At 46.2% G+C, this 19,998-nt stretch overlaps 1 protein-coding gene across 4 annotated transcripts in view; it reads left to right on the top strand.

Moving 5' to 3' along the window:
* The first annotated feature begins 4,771 nt into the window (after positions 1-4,771).
* PXYLP1 (2-phosphoxylose phosphatase 1) overlaps positions 4,772-19,998 on the top strand; it is a 72,941-nt gene continuing 57,714 nt past the window's right edge. The window contains exon 1 of one of the 4 annotated variants that reach the window (XM_023529095.1): positions 4,772-5,142. In XM_023529095.1, the coding sequence (XP_023384863.1) occupies positions 5,091-5,142 (52 nt within the window). In that variant the 5' untranslated portion in view covers positions 4,772-5,090. Of the gene's footprint in view, positions 5,143-5,560; positions 5,704-6,126; positions 6,268-19,998 lie in introns of those variants that run through there. The other 3 variants (XM_011357449.2, XM_011357447.2, XM_023529094.1) reach the window with 3 other exon arrangements.

Raw genomic sequence — 19,998 nt, 5'->3', positions numbered from 1 at the left:
ACAAGGAGTGGGAAAATCTGCCCTGGGCCTTAATTTGATACACATATAATTTTATTCTACGGTATATTTTTACAATGGAATAATATTCAGCAAGAAGATGAACAAATTATGGATACATGCATCAGCATGGATGAATCTTAAAATAATTATGCTAAGTAAGAGGTAAAGGTCAACCAAAAAAAGCGTACATATGATGTGATGTCATTTATATAAAATTCTAGAAAATGAGAACTACTCTATAGACGAGCGATGAAGAGCAGATCAGTAGTTTGGACTATAGCGGTGATGGAAAGAACTGAAGCAGGCAAATTGGAGGGATACTTAAAGGAGATGCGATTGACAGGACTTGGGAGACAAGCTCTGGGGGATGAGGGAGAGAGGGACATCTCCCATATCTCTAGTTTGCAGACCAGGAAAGCTGGCAGACGTGGTGTTCCCTGAGATAAGAAACACCAGGTCTGAACGTCAAATAAAGTAATTGATTCTTCTTTTTTTATAAATCATTAGGATGCTTTTATATTTTTTTAATTAAAATTATTGGTGTGACATTGATTAATGACATCAAATAAGTTTCAAGTGTACCCTTCAACAGTAAGTCATGTAGATATTGCATTGTGCATTCACCACCCGAAGTTAGATTTCCTCCCATCATCAAATATTTTAAAGTATTCGGTTTTAACAGGATGGAGTTTGTGGAGGTTCAGGTGGAATCACTGAGTAAGCAATTGGATGTTCTGGTCTGTTGCTCAGTAGAGAGCCCTAGGCTACAAAGGATCTCAGAACCCGAGTCAGCTTCCAAAATATAAGTAATTCAAACACAGTGGGAGAATGAGTGACCCCAGCTGGCTTCGGAAGGCAATTTCCAAAAAAAATTCAAACTGTCTATAAGATAAATTTGGTCATCTCTTCTCTGGATAATACTGAGATTATCTTTTCATTCGGTGGTTTAAAATATACATTTGGGGTAAAGAAATGACTGCAGTTCAGTGAAAAGGTCCCTGCAGTGTTCAGGAAGCCTAGATGCTCGTCCTGGCTCTCACATTATGTCGCTGTGATTGATTCAGAACAAGTAGATTACCCTCCGTTCCTTGTTTTCTCTGGCCATAGAATTCTGCATGATCAATTATTGTCTTGCAGAGTTTTACGACTGTTTTCAAGCTTCCATCGTTTCTGCTTTGGGTGCTAACTGGAAGTCTGGGATGTTAAATGGGCCCCGCCTCTCTCATGACCATGGAACTCTAGGTTTTGTTTCCCAAGGGGCCTTGAAACTGCAGAAAGCTCCCCAGCTCCTACTCTCCTCCTGTCTCCTTTCTGATTGGCTTCTAATTGTAAAATGAGAGGAATGGACTCTTGCTTCATTCATGCATTCATCTGATTGTTACAAAGCATGTGCCAAGCACTGGTGTAGATGAAAAAGCCCGAATCTTTGTTTTCCTTTGATGATTTCTCAATGAGATTTGTGTGAGTTCATCTAGTGCTTGTTTATTTCTTTTTTCCTTAGAAACATCTTTCGGTTGGGCTTAGAGTTTAGAAGACAAAAACGAATATTTAGACCTATGATTCAGCAAATTACTTCAGTTCTTTGTGATGTGATTTTTTTTTTTTTTTTTTGGCTCAAGGTCAGGTTCGGGAGCCATGTCCTATTTTATTTAATGAAGTTATTTTGTATTCTGTTCTTTTGGATGTGCCTTTCTAATTAAATTTCACCCAAAATAGATGGTAAAATGAGTTTGCCCTCCTTAGTTGCTCTCAGGAGGGGAAGGGACTAGTATAATAAGCCCGCTGGGGGTGGAGAGAAAGGGTTGCAGCTGGTAGCTGGGAAAATGAATCATGCATACATAAATAACAGAGAACAGACCACCCTGGAGCTGAGAGGCTCAGATTACAGTTTTTTAAAATATACATGTGTTAGGGAGAGTCCAGCATTTTTGCAAGAACCTAAGAAATGACCTTTAACCTTTTGCAAGATATTTTTCTCCCTGAGGCCCTGGGGTTGGCAGCAATGGTGTGGGAGCATGCACGGGACAATCTTCTCTCTTTACATCTTAATTTGATATTCTTTACTATATTTATTGACACAAATTTATTAGGAGTAATTTTTATTTCATCTTTATTTTACGTACTTTGTATTTTTCCAAGTGTCCACAAAAAAATATAGGCACTCCTTTTATTATTAGAGAAAGAAAATCCGTGTTAAATAGAATTTAAAAATAATATTTGTAACCTAGATACTGTGGTGGACCCAAAAGAAATGTTCTGCGCACATGTGCAATTCTGTTTTAAGGCAGGACTGCAGGCAGAACCAACTTTGGTGCTTACACTCCCTTCCCCAGATGACTCCTGGTATTGTTACCTCAGTCTGTGTCCTAGATTGTGTCTTTCCCTATAGTAAAGTTCCTTTAATAGTGAAGACAGAAGCCCATTGTTTCTCTAAGTCTACAGCACAAATCAAAGGAGGCTGTGCAAATATTTGCTCAGTGCATTGAAACTGAATTGAAGATGGGCTCCTGCTCCCTAGCTGCTCTGCTCTCTGTCTAGGCGAGGATTGCTCGTGTCAAATGGCAGCAAATGCTGCCTAGCAGAATATGCATAATTTGGGTGGGCCCAGGGCTGTTTTTATAAGATGGGTGGGTTCAGCTTTCAATGAATTTTGAGAGTTTCCCTGCGGGCCCAGATGTGTATGTGGAAAGGACAAAGGAGCAGGCTGGGAATAGCAAGGGAGACCACGGTTATGAACCAAAGGCACTGCACGTTTCCCTGTCTACTCTGCTTTACCGTCATCGATGGGCATGCTCGCTCCTCTATCGGATGACTAATGATAATAGTTACTGTTTCGCAGGAACCAAGGTGCCAGACACTATGCTATGGGCTTGGAGAACTTAGGGCTCTCTTGCTGGCAAGTGACAGAAAAACCAATTCTAATTTGCTTGGGGAAAGCGGGACATTTATTACACAATTAATTGAAAAATCCAGGTCCTGGTTTCAAGCATGACAGAAAGCTGCCTATGTCTTGACTTTTTGTGAGTCAGCTAATCTGGCACAGCTTCCCCAGGTTCTGGCCAGATGGCCACCGGCTGCTTCAGGCCGACATCCTAGCTCCTCAACAACCACAAAAGAAAGAGGTTTCATGGGGGGAATGGTCTTGAGATGCTTCCCATGTATGTTTTCCCTGTAGGAACATTTTCTTTTCTTGTACCCCCTTCCTTCTTTATGGCTAAGTCATGAGGTGTTATTGCCCTGAGGGACACGGCAGAGTGGGTACCACTCAGTACCCAAAGTCCACAGGGGAGAGAGAAGGAGGCATAGAAGCAGCCCTCACGGAATAGGGAATGTGAGGAAAGGGATTGGAGAGAATGAGTCTCGGAGAGGATGATGCCTGGTTCCCTGAGGGGCCTGAGGTCACCTCTGTGCCAGTTCTTGAGCTAGAGACAGGTGTGGTACAAAGTCAGAAACCCCACGTAGGTTGCGGAAGCTGAAAGCAGAGACGGCCTGTGCCCTACTTCCTGTTTGAAACTCTGCCCCAGCATGACCTGTGCCAACAGGAGGGCTGCAGCAAAGTGAAGTGGTGGTGTGGCATTATTTTGTGGAGAAATGGTTCCAGATGGTGCCCCTGAGTCACCTTTAGTCCCCTAGTGACAGAGAAGGGATCCTGGAGCAGCCACAAGTTCCCTGTGGGGAATGAGAAGGTAGCTGAGAGAAAGGGAACAACTTACCTTGGGGTGACAGTGGCTGAGAGAACAGGATGGACAGGTGACCCAGTCCTGCCAATGTAAGTCAGGCCCACAGCTTGTGAGAATAGTTGGCAAAGGAACTGTTTTTCTGCTGGACTTGTTGCTATGAGCCTGGATCTGCTGGGGTCTCACATGGGACCTGAGAGTGTAGCTCACACCGAAGGAAGCAAAGCTGAGAGATGGAGAGTCCCTGAAGTCTTTAGTCCCTGGAACTAAATCCAGGCCTGAAGCACATCTGCCCTGGGGTTTTCGTTTACATCAATCAATCAATTCTTGTTTTATTTAAGCAAGTGTGAATTGGGTTCTTTGTCATTTACAGCAGATGCCCTGAGTAACCCATGTTGGGAAGAGGGAGGCGGTACACCAGCCCAAGGGGTAGATCCCACTGGAATTAGTGAGAGAGGACAATCAGGAGGACCCCGAAGAGGGAAGAAGTGTTGGGTGAGCTGGGGTGGAAATGTCTGGGAGGGATGCTAAAGGGGACGATGAAAAGATTTTGTGTTGGGAGATACATGGTTCATTGACTGGGAGGGGTTGTGTCAGTAGTCAGGGCAGGAAGGAGCTAAGGTCAGTGTGGACTCATGGGAATGAGGTAAGAAGGGCAGGTTGTCAGGGTTTGGAAGCAAACACTGACTGGACATTGAGCCTTCAGGTGAGGAAGGCATCCTAGGTGGCTGCAGGAATGGTGAGACCACAGGGTAGATGGGGTTGGGACCTGAGAAGAGGTAGAATTTGGTTCAAGACGTGCTGATTTGAGATGGAAAGTTCTAAGCAGAAAACCAAAGAGTAGGTAGAAATATGGGTAAAATATCTGGATGTAATGTATGGATTTGGGAGCCATGCATTCAGGAGTGAAATTAGAGGCCAAGTGATTAGGTCCTCCAGAAAGTGTGCCTCAGAGGTAAATAATAAATACTGATGAGTGTCTATTTTGCACAAGGCCAGCTGTGCAAGGGCACATAGGAGTCACTGTGCTCCTCGAACTGATACCAAAGACCTCTGACAACAGCAGTAGGTCAGATCATCTCCCTCAGAGAAATCATGTAGGAATCACCGCCACCAAGTGGAACTTAATATCTGAAAAAAATGACTCACAAATTCGGTCTTAAATTAACTTCAACTCTCAGATGCCTAACAGAGTTACAGGAATCTGTCAAGTGCTCCGTGGCTCTTCAGTAACTCGCTCCGAGGAAACCGCGGGGCCTGGAGGGGGCGGGGAGAGAGGATTCGCAGACTGCGAACTCCCCAGGGCCATTCCGCAGACCATCCCAAAACGCAGCGACAGCAAGGTTTCCAGTTGACATACCCAGCCGGATGTGGTCGGCGCCGGAAGAGAAGCGTGTTGTAGGGTGAAGGAGGATGAGGGGCACGGTGGCGAGAATCCTGACACTTTGGGTCCACACGGCAGCAGGTACTGGTTGGTCGCGAACCCCAAACACGCTTGCCCGTCATGGAGATCAGGGTTGCTCCGGGCCAGTCACACGGCCGAAAGGCACCCATACTAGGGCCCCGGGCCCGGGCTGGGTCTGTGTACTCCCGCCAAGGCGTGCGTCCGCTCAGTCCCTAATCCCAAGTCAGGGCGTTGCGAGGCTTGCAGCGGCCCTACGTCCATGTGGCCGCGGTCCCGGTGCCCTCAGGGTGCCCTTGACGGTAGCGTTCGCCAGCCGGGTGCTCTGAAGATTGGACCTTCTCTGGGGGCGACGTTTGGCCTCCAAGACCCAGCGTCTCCCCGCAACCCCTTGGGCGCCCTTCTCCCCGGCGGGACCGCCTCTGGGGCGGAGCTCGAGGGCGCCCGGCGCAGGGCGGGTCGAGCCCGGAGTGCGGCGAGGTCAGCAGAGGGCGCTGTGGGCTGTTGCGCCGTCCCGCGGTCGGTGCGCGCGGTCCTCGCCTCCCTCGCTCCGGGCGGAGCAGGCGGCCAACGCCGAATCCCGCGCGCAGCAGCTGAGCCGGAGCCGGGCCGGGACCATGGGCGGTGAGAGCGGCGCGGGCCAGGCCCAGGCTGGTAGTCGTTGGGGATGAGCGGCGCGGAGACCACAGGGGGGCGGCAGTCCCGGGTCCTCTGGCCGCGCCGAGGCCCGAACAACCGGGCAGTGTCTCCTGTGGGAGAGTGGTGGGGAGGCTGGGGTCGACTTCCGAACAGGGGTCGGAACCGCGCGACTAAGCTCCCTCCTTCATCTCCGCGTCCTCCCCAAACCCCAGCCCCTCGACTCCCTCCGTCTCTCCAAGCCACCCCCACCCCTGCGAGTCTCTTGTCCCAGCCCCCGCCCGCTGTCCAAGCCCCAGCGCCCTCTAATCTTGCCTGTGATTTCGCCGGCCTCTCCCCAAGCCCTCTCCCTACCTCCTGGCAGGCGACTAGCCCGCCCCCACTGCCTCCTGCTTCCCCGCCTCCAGCCCCGCGCCTCTCCTGCCTCCACGTCGTCCCCGCCCCTCCAACCCGCTCCCGCTCGGCCCCCGCACTCCTGCAACGAGATTTCAGCCCCAACTCGAGCTCCTGGGATCCCCCATCCCGGGCAGTTCCTAACCCTCTCGTCTCCAGGTAAGAAGGTGGCTGCAACTTTTTCGCGGCCTTTCTGGGAGTGGGGCTCGCTCCTCCCCGCAGCTACCTGCGCCCAGCGCCTGCGGGAGTCGCGGGGCCCAACGCTGGGGCAGCTTCGTGCGCGGGCTGACGTGCTTGGAAGCTCAGGTTAGGATATTGCGTGGTCCCGACCCTACGGCGTTGCTTTTGCTTGTGAACTTGCACATGTCGCGATCTTTTAAAGAAGCCGGCTTTGTTACACATACGACATTGCATCTGCTTAGAACAGGTTGCTTTCTTTGTGGCAGCAGTGGTCTTTCAAGTTGTACCTGTGGATGGTTAAAGGATTAGCGGTGCAGGCGGATGTGGAGCCATATTTTCCCACTGCGGCTAGGCGGTCAGCTTGTGGCAAAGGGGCTCCTTGGGGGAGTGAGGCTATTACCGCCTGGGTGGCTGGATTCTTCGTGGAAAGGCAAGGAAGCTTTGTAAGCATTCAAAAAGTAAAATCGGGAGAGATGTGGAATCAGATCAGTGCGAAGGGGAAAAAGTGAGGTGAATGGCCAAAGGGACCTCGAGAGGGCTTTTTAACTTGGGGACATTTGTTGCTCTTTGCAGAAGGCCCTCGGATGAATCCGAGTGTGGAGCAGACAGTGCCCAGCCCAGTCTTACAAATGTGACGTGACTGCAGATGGGGCTTGGCAACAACTTCTCCTCAGGGGTGTCGGTGCCCAGTTTGGACATCTGTGAGAAGAGAGTTTAACGCAGATGGTCTGACAAACCTCCTGTTCCCTGGAGAGGTGGAGATGCATGGTTACAGCCTGAAAGCCAGTGCGTGAATCTGCCCTCTCCTTTCTGGCTTTCTTTAAGTTGTGGGTTAAATTAATTGCCTATTGCAGAGAAAGGACACGTAGGCGCTCTGTCTCTTTTAGGGATTAGCTCTTGGCAAGCTCACCCTCACTGATATGTGGGAGGCTACTTTTGGGTACCAAGGACAGGGTAAACCACCTGGCCTCTGGAGCATAGCACTCTTAAGTATTTGTAAAGCTGCAGTTATCAGTAACTTTTTTTTTTTATTGGCTTGAATAGTAATTAGGCTAATATTTATTCACCTTTGAATAGTGAATTAATAAGTAATTAGCCCCAGGTTACACTGGGGCTCAGAAGGCTCACTCAGAGGGCCCACAAATTCCTGTGGGCATTTCCTCAGCCCTCACCACTTTGCTTTGTGATGAGATACCCCACTGGTGGGGAAGGGGTGGAACTATCTCTGTGGCCCCAGCACCCAGCCTGGCACCCTGTAAGTGGTAGGTACTCAGTGTTTGTCTAGTTAATAAAATGGATCTCCCGCTTGAACCCAGTCTGACAGAGTCCACAATCCATGTTTTTCCATTGTGCTGCACCATTTTCAAAATGTTATCCTTAAATTCATCAAATTTAAAAATATTCCTGTACTCTCACTAGAGACAAGTTCATTTCTGTGTGTATTTGGGGCAGAGAGCTCAATTTATGGGTCAGGCTCTGACAGCTGGGTCTCTAACCTCAGTGGAGATTCTAGAATTTCCAGGAAGGAGATCAGTTGTTCTTATCCCAGAATTGGAGTGAGAGGCTGATGGGCACTCTGGGAGCTAAGGCTGTTTGCTGAGGGGTGAATCCTCCACAGCTTAACAGGGCCCTCACCGTGGCCACAGCTCCCTTCAGCATCCCTCATCCCTGCCCATGATGGAGGAAGCATTCAGAGAGACCAAGTACCACTGGCAGAGCCCACTGGCTGCTTCAGATTGCATTATCTTTGCTCCAGTGGGCACTGCCCGCCCCAAAGAACTGCTTCCCATGCAGAGCTGGGAGCTACTCCTGCGCGCTTCTAGCAGTATATTTTGCAGCTCTGTTGAGGGAAGGGAGGCAGGTGTTTTTGGATGGTGTTTCTGTTGGAGGTAGCTGTGATCCACTGGCAGATGGAGCAAAGTCCTGTTCTTCTGCCTCTGTCAAAGGTCAGCCCTGGAGAATACAGCCAAAGGCTGAGGGGGGCGGGAGCATTTGTGCCCCCTTTTTTGTTTTTCAAGAATTTAGGAAAGCTGGAATTCAGAATGTCACTTGGATATGGGAACCGCACTGCCCACGGGTTCACAGCTGTTATGGGCTTATCTTTCTTACCCAGACTTCTCAGTCTCCAGGTCTGGCTCTTACTCAGAATTCCTGCAGCTAGTGAAATCTATTTTCTAGAAGAGGTTTAATTAATGCCTGCTGCTTGTGAGTGAGAGAGAAAGGGTGGGAGGAAGGACGAAAGGAAGGGAGGGACTGAGACTGACTGCTGTCTGGAGGTGGGTGGCAAAGATGGGAGAATATCCAAGGTCCTAAAAATTCAGAGAGAAAAACTTTAATCCTGGCACAAGACTCTTGGTTGTTGGATTCGGACCCGTGTCCACATTCTCGTGTAGGGGCACTGAGAAAAAATGGCCCTGCAGGAACCGAAATAAGGTTCGCTGGGCTCACCGTTCTGGTTTCTAGAAGGCTTTGAAGGCCAGCTGAGAGCTGAGTTTAGCAAGGTGGGAGAGCACTGAGCCATTTTAAGTTTTTGAATGAGGGTTGAGCTTTGGAAATGGTGTCTTGAGCAATCTTGGTCTGGGGGAGCCACCTCTCAGTTGAGACGCTGACAGGAGAGTCCAGGGGAGTGGCAAAGGGAGAAGCAGCTAGGAGGGTCTGTGTACCTGCACTTGGTGAAGAAAAGGTACCAGCTGCTCTCTAGGAGGGTGGTGGGCATTTTACAGAAGCAGCCTCCCAGGGCACCTTCTTGAACTTCCTGGACAGCCTTGCAGATGGATTAGGGCCTGCAGAAACCCCTCAAACTGGAGATTCTGCAAGGCAACCATGAAGAGGCACCTGTGAACCAGGAACGAATTGCAGGGTCTGCTCGGAGTCCAAAAGGCAGGAAGGCCAGGGTGACCTAACTGAGCCACAGACTCTGGCCTGCTAGAATCTACCCCCAGAACCAGGAGGCTGCTCTGAATGCTTGGCTTTGCTTGGGGAAGCCACTGCCTTTTGGAAAGGAACAGGCCAGTCAGCTTCCTTCCAGAGCTTGAAGGAAGTTAATGATTAAAAAGGCACTGAGTAAAGAACTTGGAGGAGCCTTATGGGGTAGTTCTTGCAGACAGGAGGCCACCTTAACCTGTATCCTCTTGGCTGGGTCATCCATGCAATCCCTCTGTCTCTCCCTCTCTCCCTTCCTCTCCTCCCCCGGCCCCATCCATCTGTACTAAACACATCGGTGCAGCCACCTCTGTGCTGCTACTCTGGGGTAGGGGGTAGTTTGTGTAACTCAAATATCTTATGGTAGCAACTGTAGGAACTTGAAAATTCTGTTTGTTTGCACATTTTCGCAGCTTATGCATTTCATGTTTCTGTAATACTAAGCATCCCTGTATCATGTGCTTACCACTCTCTGTGCCTCTGTGTATAACTGACTTCCTTAGAGAGAGCTATAATCAATAGTATAGAAACCAGAGCTTTAAAAAACAGACTAAGTTGAGAATTACTGCACCTAGTTTTGGTACTCCCCTCCTCTCCACTCTTGTGTGTGGTTAGAAATACCAAATTTACAAATAGTGTGAATACTATTTGTCCTCCCCCTCAATTATATGTAGACACGTGTCTTTCCAGCCAAAAAAAACCACAGCTGACTTTCCTAGACCTACGTCATTCTTGGATCCAACCCCAACTTCAGGCCTTCAGAGCTACAGCAGTATCATTTTGAGCTTTTTAATTATAAAATAAAATGAAGTTCTTGCTTGCCGATTTTGTTATCAGCTAATATAGGAGAATCAGAAGTTGGAATAAAACCTTTACTGCCTTGTTAACTTTATGCTTCTGAAGTGAACAAAGCAGTTGGATTAAGGTGTAAAGAAAAGTTACTGAAGTTATAGTAGGAATGTCTGGAAGCTCAGAAATCATAATGGAGGGACACAGTCTTACAGAAATAAATTATTAAGCTTTAAACATTGTTGCTAAAACATGGAGAGATAAATAAATAGAAACTTCATAGAAGTATAGGAAGGTATAGAATTGACCAGTATAGCTTGATAGAAATTTATAGAAATTTTGACTCTTTATTCTGAAATATACTAATTGTTATCATCATACATTATGTTTATACAGTACCTTGTCAGATAAATAGGCAACTATATCGTTAATCTTGTTCAGCCCTTTCGGCAATTCTGGGATCTTCTTAGAGATGGGGAAAGAGGACCACAGAGGGTTTAAAAGGCTTCCTCTACAATTCAGATATCTTGAGCAGAAAATACTATGTAAAAGATATTCCTTCCACAGTTGCCTGATAACCAAATGTGGTTACATAATTATTTGAAAAGGATAGGTGGTCTTCTGCTTAGGCATTGATTTTCATTAAAAGCCCAACAAACAGAAATAGTGTATACTTAGCAATGTTTGTGGATGTCAGAGGTTCTCTGTTGATGACTACCTCATACTAGAGTACCGAGTTTGGTTGTGTATTCAGCATAGTGCAGTGGTTACGAGTGTAGACTCTAAAGCAGACTGGCTTTGAATCCTGGGTCTACCATTACTAGTTTTGTGTCCTTGGGCAAGTTACTTAACCTCTCTGTGCCTCGGTTTTCTCATTTGTAAAATTGGGATGATAATAATTATACCTACTCGTGATATTGTTGTGAAGCTGAAATGAGATCATACAGGACAGGGACTTAGAGCAGTGCCTTGCACGTGGTACCTGCTTTAAAAATGTTAGCTATTATTACTATTTATTCATTCCTTAAAGATACATTTTTGGTGCCAACCAACTGCACTGAGATGATGATTATAGGAGAATGGATAAGACGCACACAGTCTCTGTCTTCATGGAACAGAGGACATTATACTCAAGTTTATAGCAAAGGACATGAACGGTAGTGCAGACATTTCTCAGGTACTTACCTGGCTCTTGGCCACCTGTCATGGCCATGAGAGGCTAGGGCATGGCCTGTTAAAGGGGAATGACGATCTTTAGCTGGTACACACTGGTATGGTGTGGCCTAGCCAGCTGTTTAAAACAGATACTCATTTGATTGGGCTCTGTCTGTCACGTGCTGGTTGTTAATGTTTTAACCATCTCTCTAGGCCTGAGGGTGTTAGTGGGAAGTGTGATAAGAGACCATAAGCTCAATATTTACTCACTGCTCTGCCAGCACTGTTCTTGGTCCTGGTCGACAGTTTACTGCTCCAGCCACTGTTTTGGACTGGCTCTTCAGCCCCAGAAGCCCATGAGACCATCAGAGACCCAGTTCTCTGAGTGAGGAATGGCATAGCTGCTCCTGAGGGTGGGTAGGGGACCCGAGGCAAAAGCCCAGACTACCATATTTCCTGTATCTGCCAAAGCCGGAACCTCCTTGATTTGAAGGTCTCTCAGAAACTGTGTTGATAGGCTTGAATTTAATAACTGGTCCCAGAAAGGGAGGGCCTTCCTCCTCAGACCTCACCCTCATTTGCTCTGTGTGTCCTATAAGAAACTCCCTCTCGGCAGCCTGCCCAACTAGCCCCTGCCATCACTGCGCTGATGCAGGGCCTCCAGCGATGGGCTGAGGACAAGAGAGCCCTCCAGTGATAGCTGCCTCAGAAACCTGAGCACTTCTCTTCCTTGTGAATGATTGGCACACCCTCTGCTCTGCACTGGAGTACTTCATACTAATAAGTCAGCAGCCAGACTGGAAACCTGATAATCCGTTCTCCCAATGAGGAGCCTGCTTATTTTCATTCATTTTTAAACTTCTGGAATTTGAAGTCAGTGAGGCTTTGTCTTTTTTTTTTTTAATATTTGCCCCACACTTGGAAAATAAAGAAATGGCAAATAATGTCATTCATTTTTTTTTTTTTTTTTACCTAGTTATTTGTACGTAAGCCAAATTGAATTAAAAGGAGGAAAACCTTTTCTCTGCTTTCCAAATGGTTCCCGCTGGTGCTCTGACTTCTCTGATCATGGTTGCCTCGTGATTTCCCAGTTGGGTCATCTCTTGTCGCCAGTTTGTCTCCATCACAGTTCCTAATGGAAATCCAGACCTGCAGAATCAAAGCTTGGGCATTTATGGTCAAAGGTCATGGCATAGATCATTGTTTCTGTTTTGTCTTGTTTTGTTTGTGGGGTTTTTTTTTTTTTTGCTGTCTTCAAGGTGAAAAATTACTGTGTCTTTGAGAAAGAAATTATATTTTAGGCAGTGGCTGACATCAGCAGGCAAGAAGATCTAAGCAAGGCCGCCTCATCCTCAGTTCACATAATTTCCAGCATTTCTAAGTTAACCACAGATGATTTTTAATTTTCTCCTCTTGTGCATCTTGTGCGAGTGACTGTTGATTGTCTTGAAACAGCTGCATTAATTGATGGTGTCGAACAACTCAACGTACAGTAAGTAATTGCAGTTTGCTTGGCTGAGCACAGCACATTCTTTTTACTTGCTTTTTAGCTTGAAGAGTATTTGCTCTGTGCGCAGAATGCCAGAAAGGGAGTTGAGAACTCCTTGCCTCTGCCTGCCTACCACCCAATGCTCACACTCCCCTGGGGCATCATGTGTCATCAGAGCATCCAGTTCCCACTGCATTAGGTTTGTCCACTCATGGGCCGGTCTCCCCAGCTTGACTGGGAGCTCCTGGAGGGTAGGGGCCACACTCTGTTCATCTCTAAATTTTCAGCCCTGAACACAAGGACAGGCATGAAATGGGCCTTAATGAAAGTTGGGTGAATGAATGAATGAGTGGTTGCAAAGCAGTTAGGATTGTGTTTGGTTTCGAGTAACGGTGAGCCCTATCTTAGTGGCTTAAGCAAATAATGGTTTATTTTTCTCACGCAGCGAGATGTCTGAAGGTAGGCGGTTGCTGGCATTGGTTTCAACAGCTGATGTCTGTCTGGACTGACACTTCTATTATTTTCTTGGCCTTTCCTTCAAGATGGCAAAAGGGCTGCTGCAGGAAGGAGCTGCCAGCCACAATGGTACCTTTTATCAGGAAAACAGACATTTTCTTCAAATCACCTAGCAGACTTTCCCTGATATTTCATGGCTGGAAGTGTGTCACATGATCACTCCCAGTTAAAAGAGCCATGTGAGTATTTAGCAGGGCACATTTCTGCATAGAATAGTTAGGTGGGCTCACTGCTGAAAAACAAAACAAAACAAATATATTTAATAGCTGAAATATGATAGATACTCATACAAAGTCCAAAACGGCTGTTTCTTATCAGTGGAGGTACTCTCCTCCAGTAGGTGATTCAGGGACCCAGGCTTTTAAGGCTACCATGCTTATTTGCATCAGTCAGCACAAGAGGTAGGAGCATGGAGGACGGTGTGGGGGAAGATTTTATGGATTAGGCTTGGAAGTGGTGAATTACATCCACTGACATTCCACTGGCCAGGCTCAGTCACATGGTCACACCTCCAGCAAGGGAGGCTAGGAAAGGTGATCCAACCCTATGCCTAAGAGGAAGAGGATATGGGTTTCATGATTAGATGACAACCTCTGCCACATTGTCCTCCCCTCCCCAAAATCATGATTCTCTTAGCCAGGAAGAAAGAATGAATATGGAGGGGCAACTGGTGGTATCTGTCTTAGAAGGAAATACTATGCTAAGAAAGCTTCAGCCAGAAATAGTCTTTATTCCAAGATCATTTGTCTTCAGTCCCTGCTTCTGTTCCCACCTTTGGGTCAGCGAGACAGTGGAAGGTCCTCATTATGCCTGCTTCTTGATCCAGGGCATGTTCTTAATCTTAGTGAGAATGAGTCCTGAGTGATCCCCCTCAGCAGTTAGAGGTTACCACAGAAGAAATGGCCTTCAGCTCTGCATGGCCAGAGGAACCTATGAGAGCTCTGAGCCTGTGAGAGCACCTTACCTATGAGCCTTTCAAGTGCCCCTACTTACTCAGCCTTCCAGAGTTTCTCTTCCTCTTCAGCCCCAACCCAGCCCACATCCAGAGGGGAAGAGAGGAGAAGGTACAGCAAAGAGTAACCTCTGCTTCCCACCTGAATTCATTGAGAAATGTTTCTGCAACCACTTTCTACTATATTTTCTCAGTAAATATTGATGAATGATCCATTCATTGATACATTGGGTTTTAGCGCTTTGTTCTTGTTCAGTTTGTTTTAGGTGACAACCTTCTTGTTCCTTTCCTTCCTCCCTTCTTTCCCACGTGCACCTACCGAGTACCTGTTGCTTATACAGTTCTGTGTCCACCCAGCCCTGGGGGAGGCAGGCAAGGAAACTGGGGCAAGCCTGTGATGTTGACGACTATTGTGGGAGGGCTGTGGTTGCCCAATGTTGCGGGGGGGGGAGGGGGCTCACCCAGCCTTGGGTGAGGTGGCATTTGAGTTGGATTTAAGAATGAACGGACTTAACCAGATCAAGAAGGCATCTGGGGTAAGAGAGTGAAATGGGCACAGACACTGAGTTAGGTAAAGGGGCCTGCAGGGTTTCAGGGGGCGCTGCGAGTGGTTCGGTGTCCTGAAATCGGCCTGGATCGGTGTGCTCATTCACTCATTTAACACAGTGAACCAGGCAGATAAGGTTCCAGCCACAAGGGAGCTCAGGGTCTGGGGCTATAAGAGGAGAGGAGACTGCAGAGGATTTGGGCCCAAATTTGAGGAGGGCTTGGCCACGGTCACAGACTGCGCTTTGAAGGGTTTGCTGTTGGAGGCCACACAGGAAATAGGCCCCACTGCTTGTGCCATCACCACCACTCTTGCCCCATCCCTCTGTCTCCGATTCTCAGCTGGTTCTTTGCCCAGGCATTACTCAGGCTGTGAAAGTCGAGGCTGGCATCAGAACACCAGCACGAGGAACGCTGAAACTGCCATCACATATCAAGATATGTGCCAGCAAGATTTTTGTTGGAGCACTTTCTTGGAGCCCCAAGGATGAGCTTTAAAGTTGGCTCACAATTTATTTTTCTCTTTTCAACTCATACCCATAGTTCTGACCATAAAGCTCAGAATATGTCCTGGTTATGCCTATTACCCACCCTGCGAGCACATTGAAATCAACATTTAATGCTGAAATCTACCAGGTGAGGGCTTGCCTTGCCGTGGGCTGGCCTGATTGGAGGGGTCTGGTCATCTCTTTGGGGCACACTAGGCGCTGCAGTGCAGTCGATCAGGGGTTTACCTCAGGCAAGGACTACTGTCCACACTGCCTGAGGAAGGGACCTGCGCTCACCAGACCGCAGAGTCTTGCTCCTCCTCTCCCCAAGGAAATGAGGGCTGAGGCTGGGTATTGAAGAGCCGTCAGTTGCCTTTATTGTGATGAATGGCCACAAGGGTGATTTCCTTCACTTTCCCTTCCCAGCCCTGTTTATTAGGGTAGAATGGGGGAGGGGGATGCAGAGAGAGGAACCTTCATGCTAGTCTAAGGCCAGTGCTGATTGCAGGGCACTTTGTTTCCAGGTAGGGAAATCTCAACCATAGATGGAAACTCAGACCAGCCTTGTGGTGTTTACTGGGTGCTTTCTTCGTGTAAGGGCTGTAGAGAATGTGCATAATAATTAAATGAGGGGGAGGAATGTAACTACCTGTGATATTGTGATTTATGGTAAGAAATATATATTTGTTCTTGGTCCCTATTTCTGGCATGGAGCTCCTAAAAAAAAAAAACCCTTGGAATTTTCTGTGATAAGAACAATAATGGTGTCTTTTGCTATATTAATGAGGTGACTTTAGGATAAAGTACCCAAGTAACCTAAGGATGGGGACTGGTTGGAACTTTCAGTCCCACCCCCAGACCTCCTGGGAGGAAAGAGGGGCAGGGGGCTTGAGTTCAATCACCAATGGCCAATAATTTAATCAGTCATTCCTATGTAATGAAACCTCCATAAAAACCCAAAAGGATGAGTTTTAGGGAGCTTCCAGGTTGGTGAACATGTGGAAGTTTGGAGAGAGTGGTGGCCTTGGAGCATGAAAGCTATGCAACCTTTCCCATATACCTTGCCCTATGCATCTCTTCCATCTGGCTGTTCCTGAGTTATAACCTTTTATAATAAATCAGAAATCTAGTGAGTAAAATGTTGCTGAGTTCTGTGAGCCACTCTAGTAAATTAATCGAACCCAAAGAGGGGATTGTTGAAACCTCTAATCTATAGTCAGTTGGTCAGAAGTACAGGGGACAACCTGGGTTTGTGATTAGCATCTGAAGTGGTGAGGCGGTAGTCTTGTGGGACTCAGCCCTTCACATGTAAGATCTCCAGTTAGATAGTGTCAGAATTAAGTTGAATGGTAGGACACCCAGCGGAATTGCTTGGGTGTCAGAGAATTGCTTGAGGTGTGTGTGTGTTGGGGGTGGTGGGGTGGGGGAGGAATAAAAACCACACATGTTGGAATTAGGTGCAAAATCGGTGCTACCCTAAGTAGCCTTTCCAGTCAGTATCTCATCTAATCCCTTCCACAACCCCACGAAGTAGGTAATTTCATACTCCAATAGAATATAATTATGGTCCATGAAGGTTAGAATTTTGAAATGATTTGGTTACTACTGATCCCCAGTTTCTGTGATTGTACTTGGCATATAGCAGATGTTCAGTAAATATTTCTCGTGTGAATAACTAAATCACCATTTATTGATGGGAATACTGCAGCTCAAAGAGATTAAGTAACTTGTCTGAGGTGCCACAGCTGGTGAGTGGTAGAGTAAAAGGCCTGGATCTCAGTCTCATGGGGATACCATGCACTGTGACTTGGGATCCCCAACCCCGTTGCCCTTGGACAGCACTGTAGGAAGGCCCACAGCCTGCCACTCTGACCAAATGTAGCACAACCTTGGCTAAACCTGTCAGTTGTGTAACCATGAACTGCAAGCAAGCCCTCCTATGTCAAAACCCAGAAGCTTGTCTGTCTGCTTGCTGCCACTGCCTGGCTATAACTCGCGGGGAGGATGAATGTGCAAGAGTGTATCCTTCAGCAGCTCGGACAGTGATGTCTAAAAGGCACCTTTATCCTGTCATACTTGTGGTAAGGAACCTTTGGTGCCGCTCTACTCCTTCAGGGAACCTGGTCTGGCCCCAGCCATTCTCCACTCTGATCACTGATGAGTCGCTGCATAAAGCCAGCTGTCAACAGTCCAGGGAGGGTGGGCTTCTGCCAGGGCTTTGTAACTCTGTACACCTCCTGGAAGAGCCTTAAAAAAAAAAAAATGCCTGAGGCTCTCTCTGAGAGATGCTGCACAAAGAGCCCCACCCCTGTCTCTTGCAGCCTCAATCTGACTAAACAGCGCATTTCCTAATGGTGTTCCTGGAATCTGGGGTTTTCCCAGTAAACTCTGCTTTTATTTCTTACACAGAAGTTTCCGTGTTGCATTGAGTTTTGAAAGGAGGTACTCTTTCGAAACCATTGATCTCTATAATTTACTATGTACCTGCCTGGAAACTTCTTACTTAACTACATTTCTTCAGATTTATTTAAATAAGTTGTACAGCTTGCTTTTTTTTTTTTCTGATTGTAAAAATAATACATGTTTGTTTAATAAAATTTGGAAAATGCGGAAGACTATAAACAAGAAGTCGTCTAGGATCTCACTACCAGCTTAAAGAGTGGTAAGCCAGCCTTACATCTTATAATTTGTTTTAAAGAATATTAAAATTACTTGTAATCCCAACCATAACCACACGTAACATTAAGGATATATTTTCTCTTGCCAATGGTTTTCTTTTTTAACTCATCTTAAAAAATAGCAGTAGGTTCAAAATTCTAAAGAGTATACTCTCACCTGTCTAATTTTGTCACATATCTTCTTTATAACATAGTCGAGCTCAAACTGTACATGCTGTATTATAGCTTGCTTTTTTGACTTAGCAGTAGAACATTTTCTTCTGTAATTACGAATCTTTTTTTTGTTGTTATTTGTACACAACATGTAAAAACAAAGCATTAAGTACATGAGTAAAATATTGAAAAGTCCACAATAGAGACAACCACTGTTAATTGGAGGGGTGTCTCCTTCCAGACCTTGTTCTGTAAGTTTCTGTGTTTCCTTAAAATTTTCACGTGCATATAATGATGTACAAATGTATGTCTTTACCTACATGAGTTTATACTGTATTCTGCTGCTGCTTGCACACTCTCTCCCTCACTCTCATGCATTTTTAACTTGGCAGTAGCTCCTGGAGGTTTGTGCACATGCACGCCAGAGTCCACCTCTTTCTTTTTAAAGACAGAATCATGTTCCACTATATGGACAAACTAATTTTCCAACCATTTCCCTATGGATGAACATTTCAGTTGTTTTCACATTTTTATCATTATTCCTATTTCTGCTTTGTACACATGCACATGCAGTTTTTGAGATTACCCAGAATGTGAATTCTTGTGTCTATCGTTTCAACGAGACCACCAGTTCTTCACAAATTCTGTTCCAGTTAACCCTGAGGGGGAGCAGAGTTTGCCAGCTCAAAACATACCTTTTTTGGGATATCAATTATTTTAAGCTGGTTACTTTTAAGAAACTATAGGGGTTCAGAATGAGTGTCCCCAGAATATGCCACCCTAGCATGCAAATTATTTCCAGCTGAAGACAAAGTCCAACAAACTCAAGAAGAGCTTTTTACTTACCCTTTACCTGCCTAAAGAAATTCAAATCGAAAAACCTGCTTAAAGGAAGGGAACTGTCACCTTAGCATAATGTGAATAAAGTGTGGCCAGCAGAGGGGAACCTAGCAAAGTCTGTCTTATTAGAGTCTCCTCTGTGTCCCGTTGTTTCTAGATGGCCCAGCAAGAACTCGGTGTTACAGGTAGATGAGAAAGAGCAAACATCTGGTTTGCTCTTTCTCATCTACCTGTAATTGTATACCTCCCCTGTGAAGTCCATGCCACTACATGCCCGATTTGTCCTGGGGTCCCACATTCTTCTGGAACCCATGCATGTACATATATAATTAAATTTGGTTCTTTTCTCCTGTTAATCTGTCTCATGTCAATTTGATTATTAGACCAGCCAGAAGGACTATGAGCAAAAAGAGGGGCGCTTTCTCCTCCCCCGACAACCCTCTCGCCAACACTTTGTGAAAGAATTCATTCTCATTGAGACTAACATTCACTAGAGATGATCTTTTTATTTTTTGCCAATCTGAAGGGCGAGAAATGCCTTGTCGTTTTTAAATTTGTATATATCTTTCCATCCTAGTTTTCCAAGCACATAACATAGATACATTCTTAAAAATTTAGAATCATGTAGTGCATGGTTCTGTATCTTTTTTTTTCTTTATTTACATTAAGTCACATTAGAATTTTCACATTTTCTTTTTTCTGGTCATCGCACTGTTCAGGAGTGCCGTCTTACTGCAATCGCCTGGCGTGTTCTTTTATCTTAGTTTATGTGTGTCCTAATCTCCAAAGACCCTGGGAATGACAAGTAATAGAAAGAAAAGCAGAAGGAGCACCATCTGCAGCGAATTGGCACAAGGTCTGTTCAGTAGACGGGAGTCAAATTAAAACCTGCATTAGATGTTTGCTCAGGGGCTCATCCCTTAGGGATTTAGCGGGGAGGTGCCTAAATTATTCACCATGAGCTCTTTGTTACACGCAGACACTGAATACTTTATGTTAAACAAAGAAGCTTCACTTTTTTCACATGCTTCATTATGAAAAGTGCATGGCTTTGTTTGTCGTTGTTTGGTTGGAGGGATTATGATGCTTTTAGAGCATTTAACATGAGTGAAAACATCCAGGAGGCAATGTGGTGTGTTAAAAATAGCCTTGAACTGGCAAGTCAGAAGAGGTGGCTTCGAA

The sequence above is a fragment of the Pteropus vampyrus genome, unplaced genomic scaffold (assembly GCF_000151845.1).
Source record: "Pteropus vampyrus isolate Shadow unplaced genomic scaffold, Pvam_2.0 Scaffold35, whole genome shotgun sequence".
In the NCBI taxonomy this organism is placed as follows: domain Eukaryota; kingdom Metazoa; phylum Chordata; class Mammalia; order Chiroptera; family Pteropodidae; genus Pteropus; species Pteropus vampyrus.
This window is presented reverse-complemented; position numbering and strand designations above follow the sequence as displayed.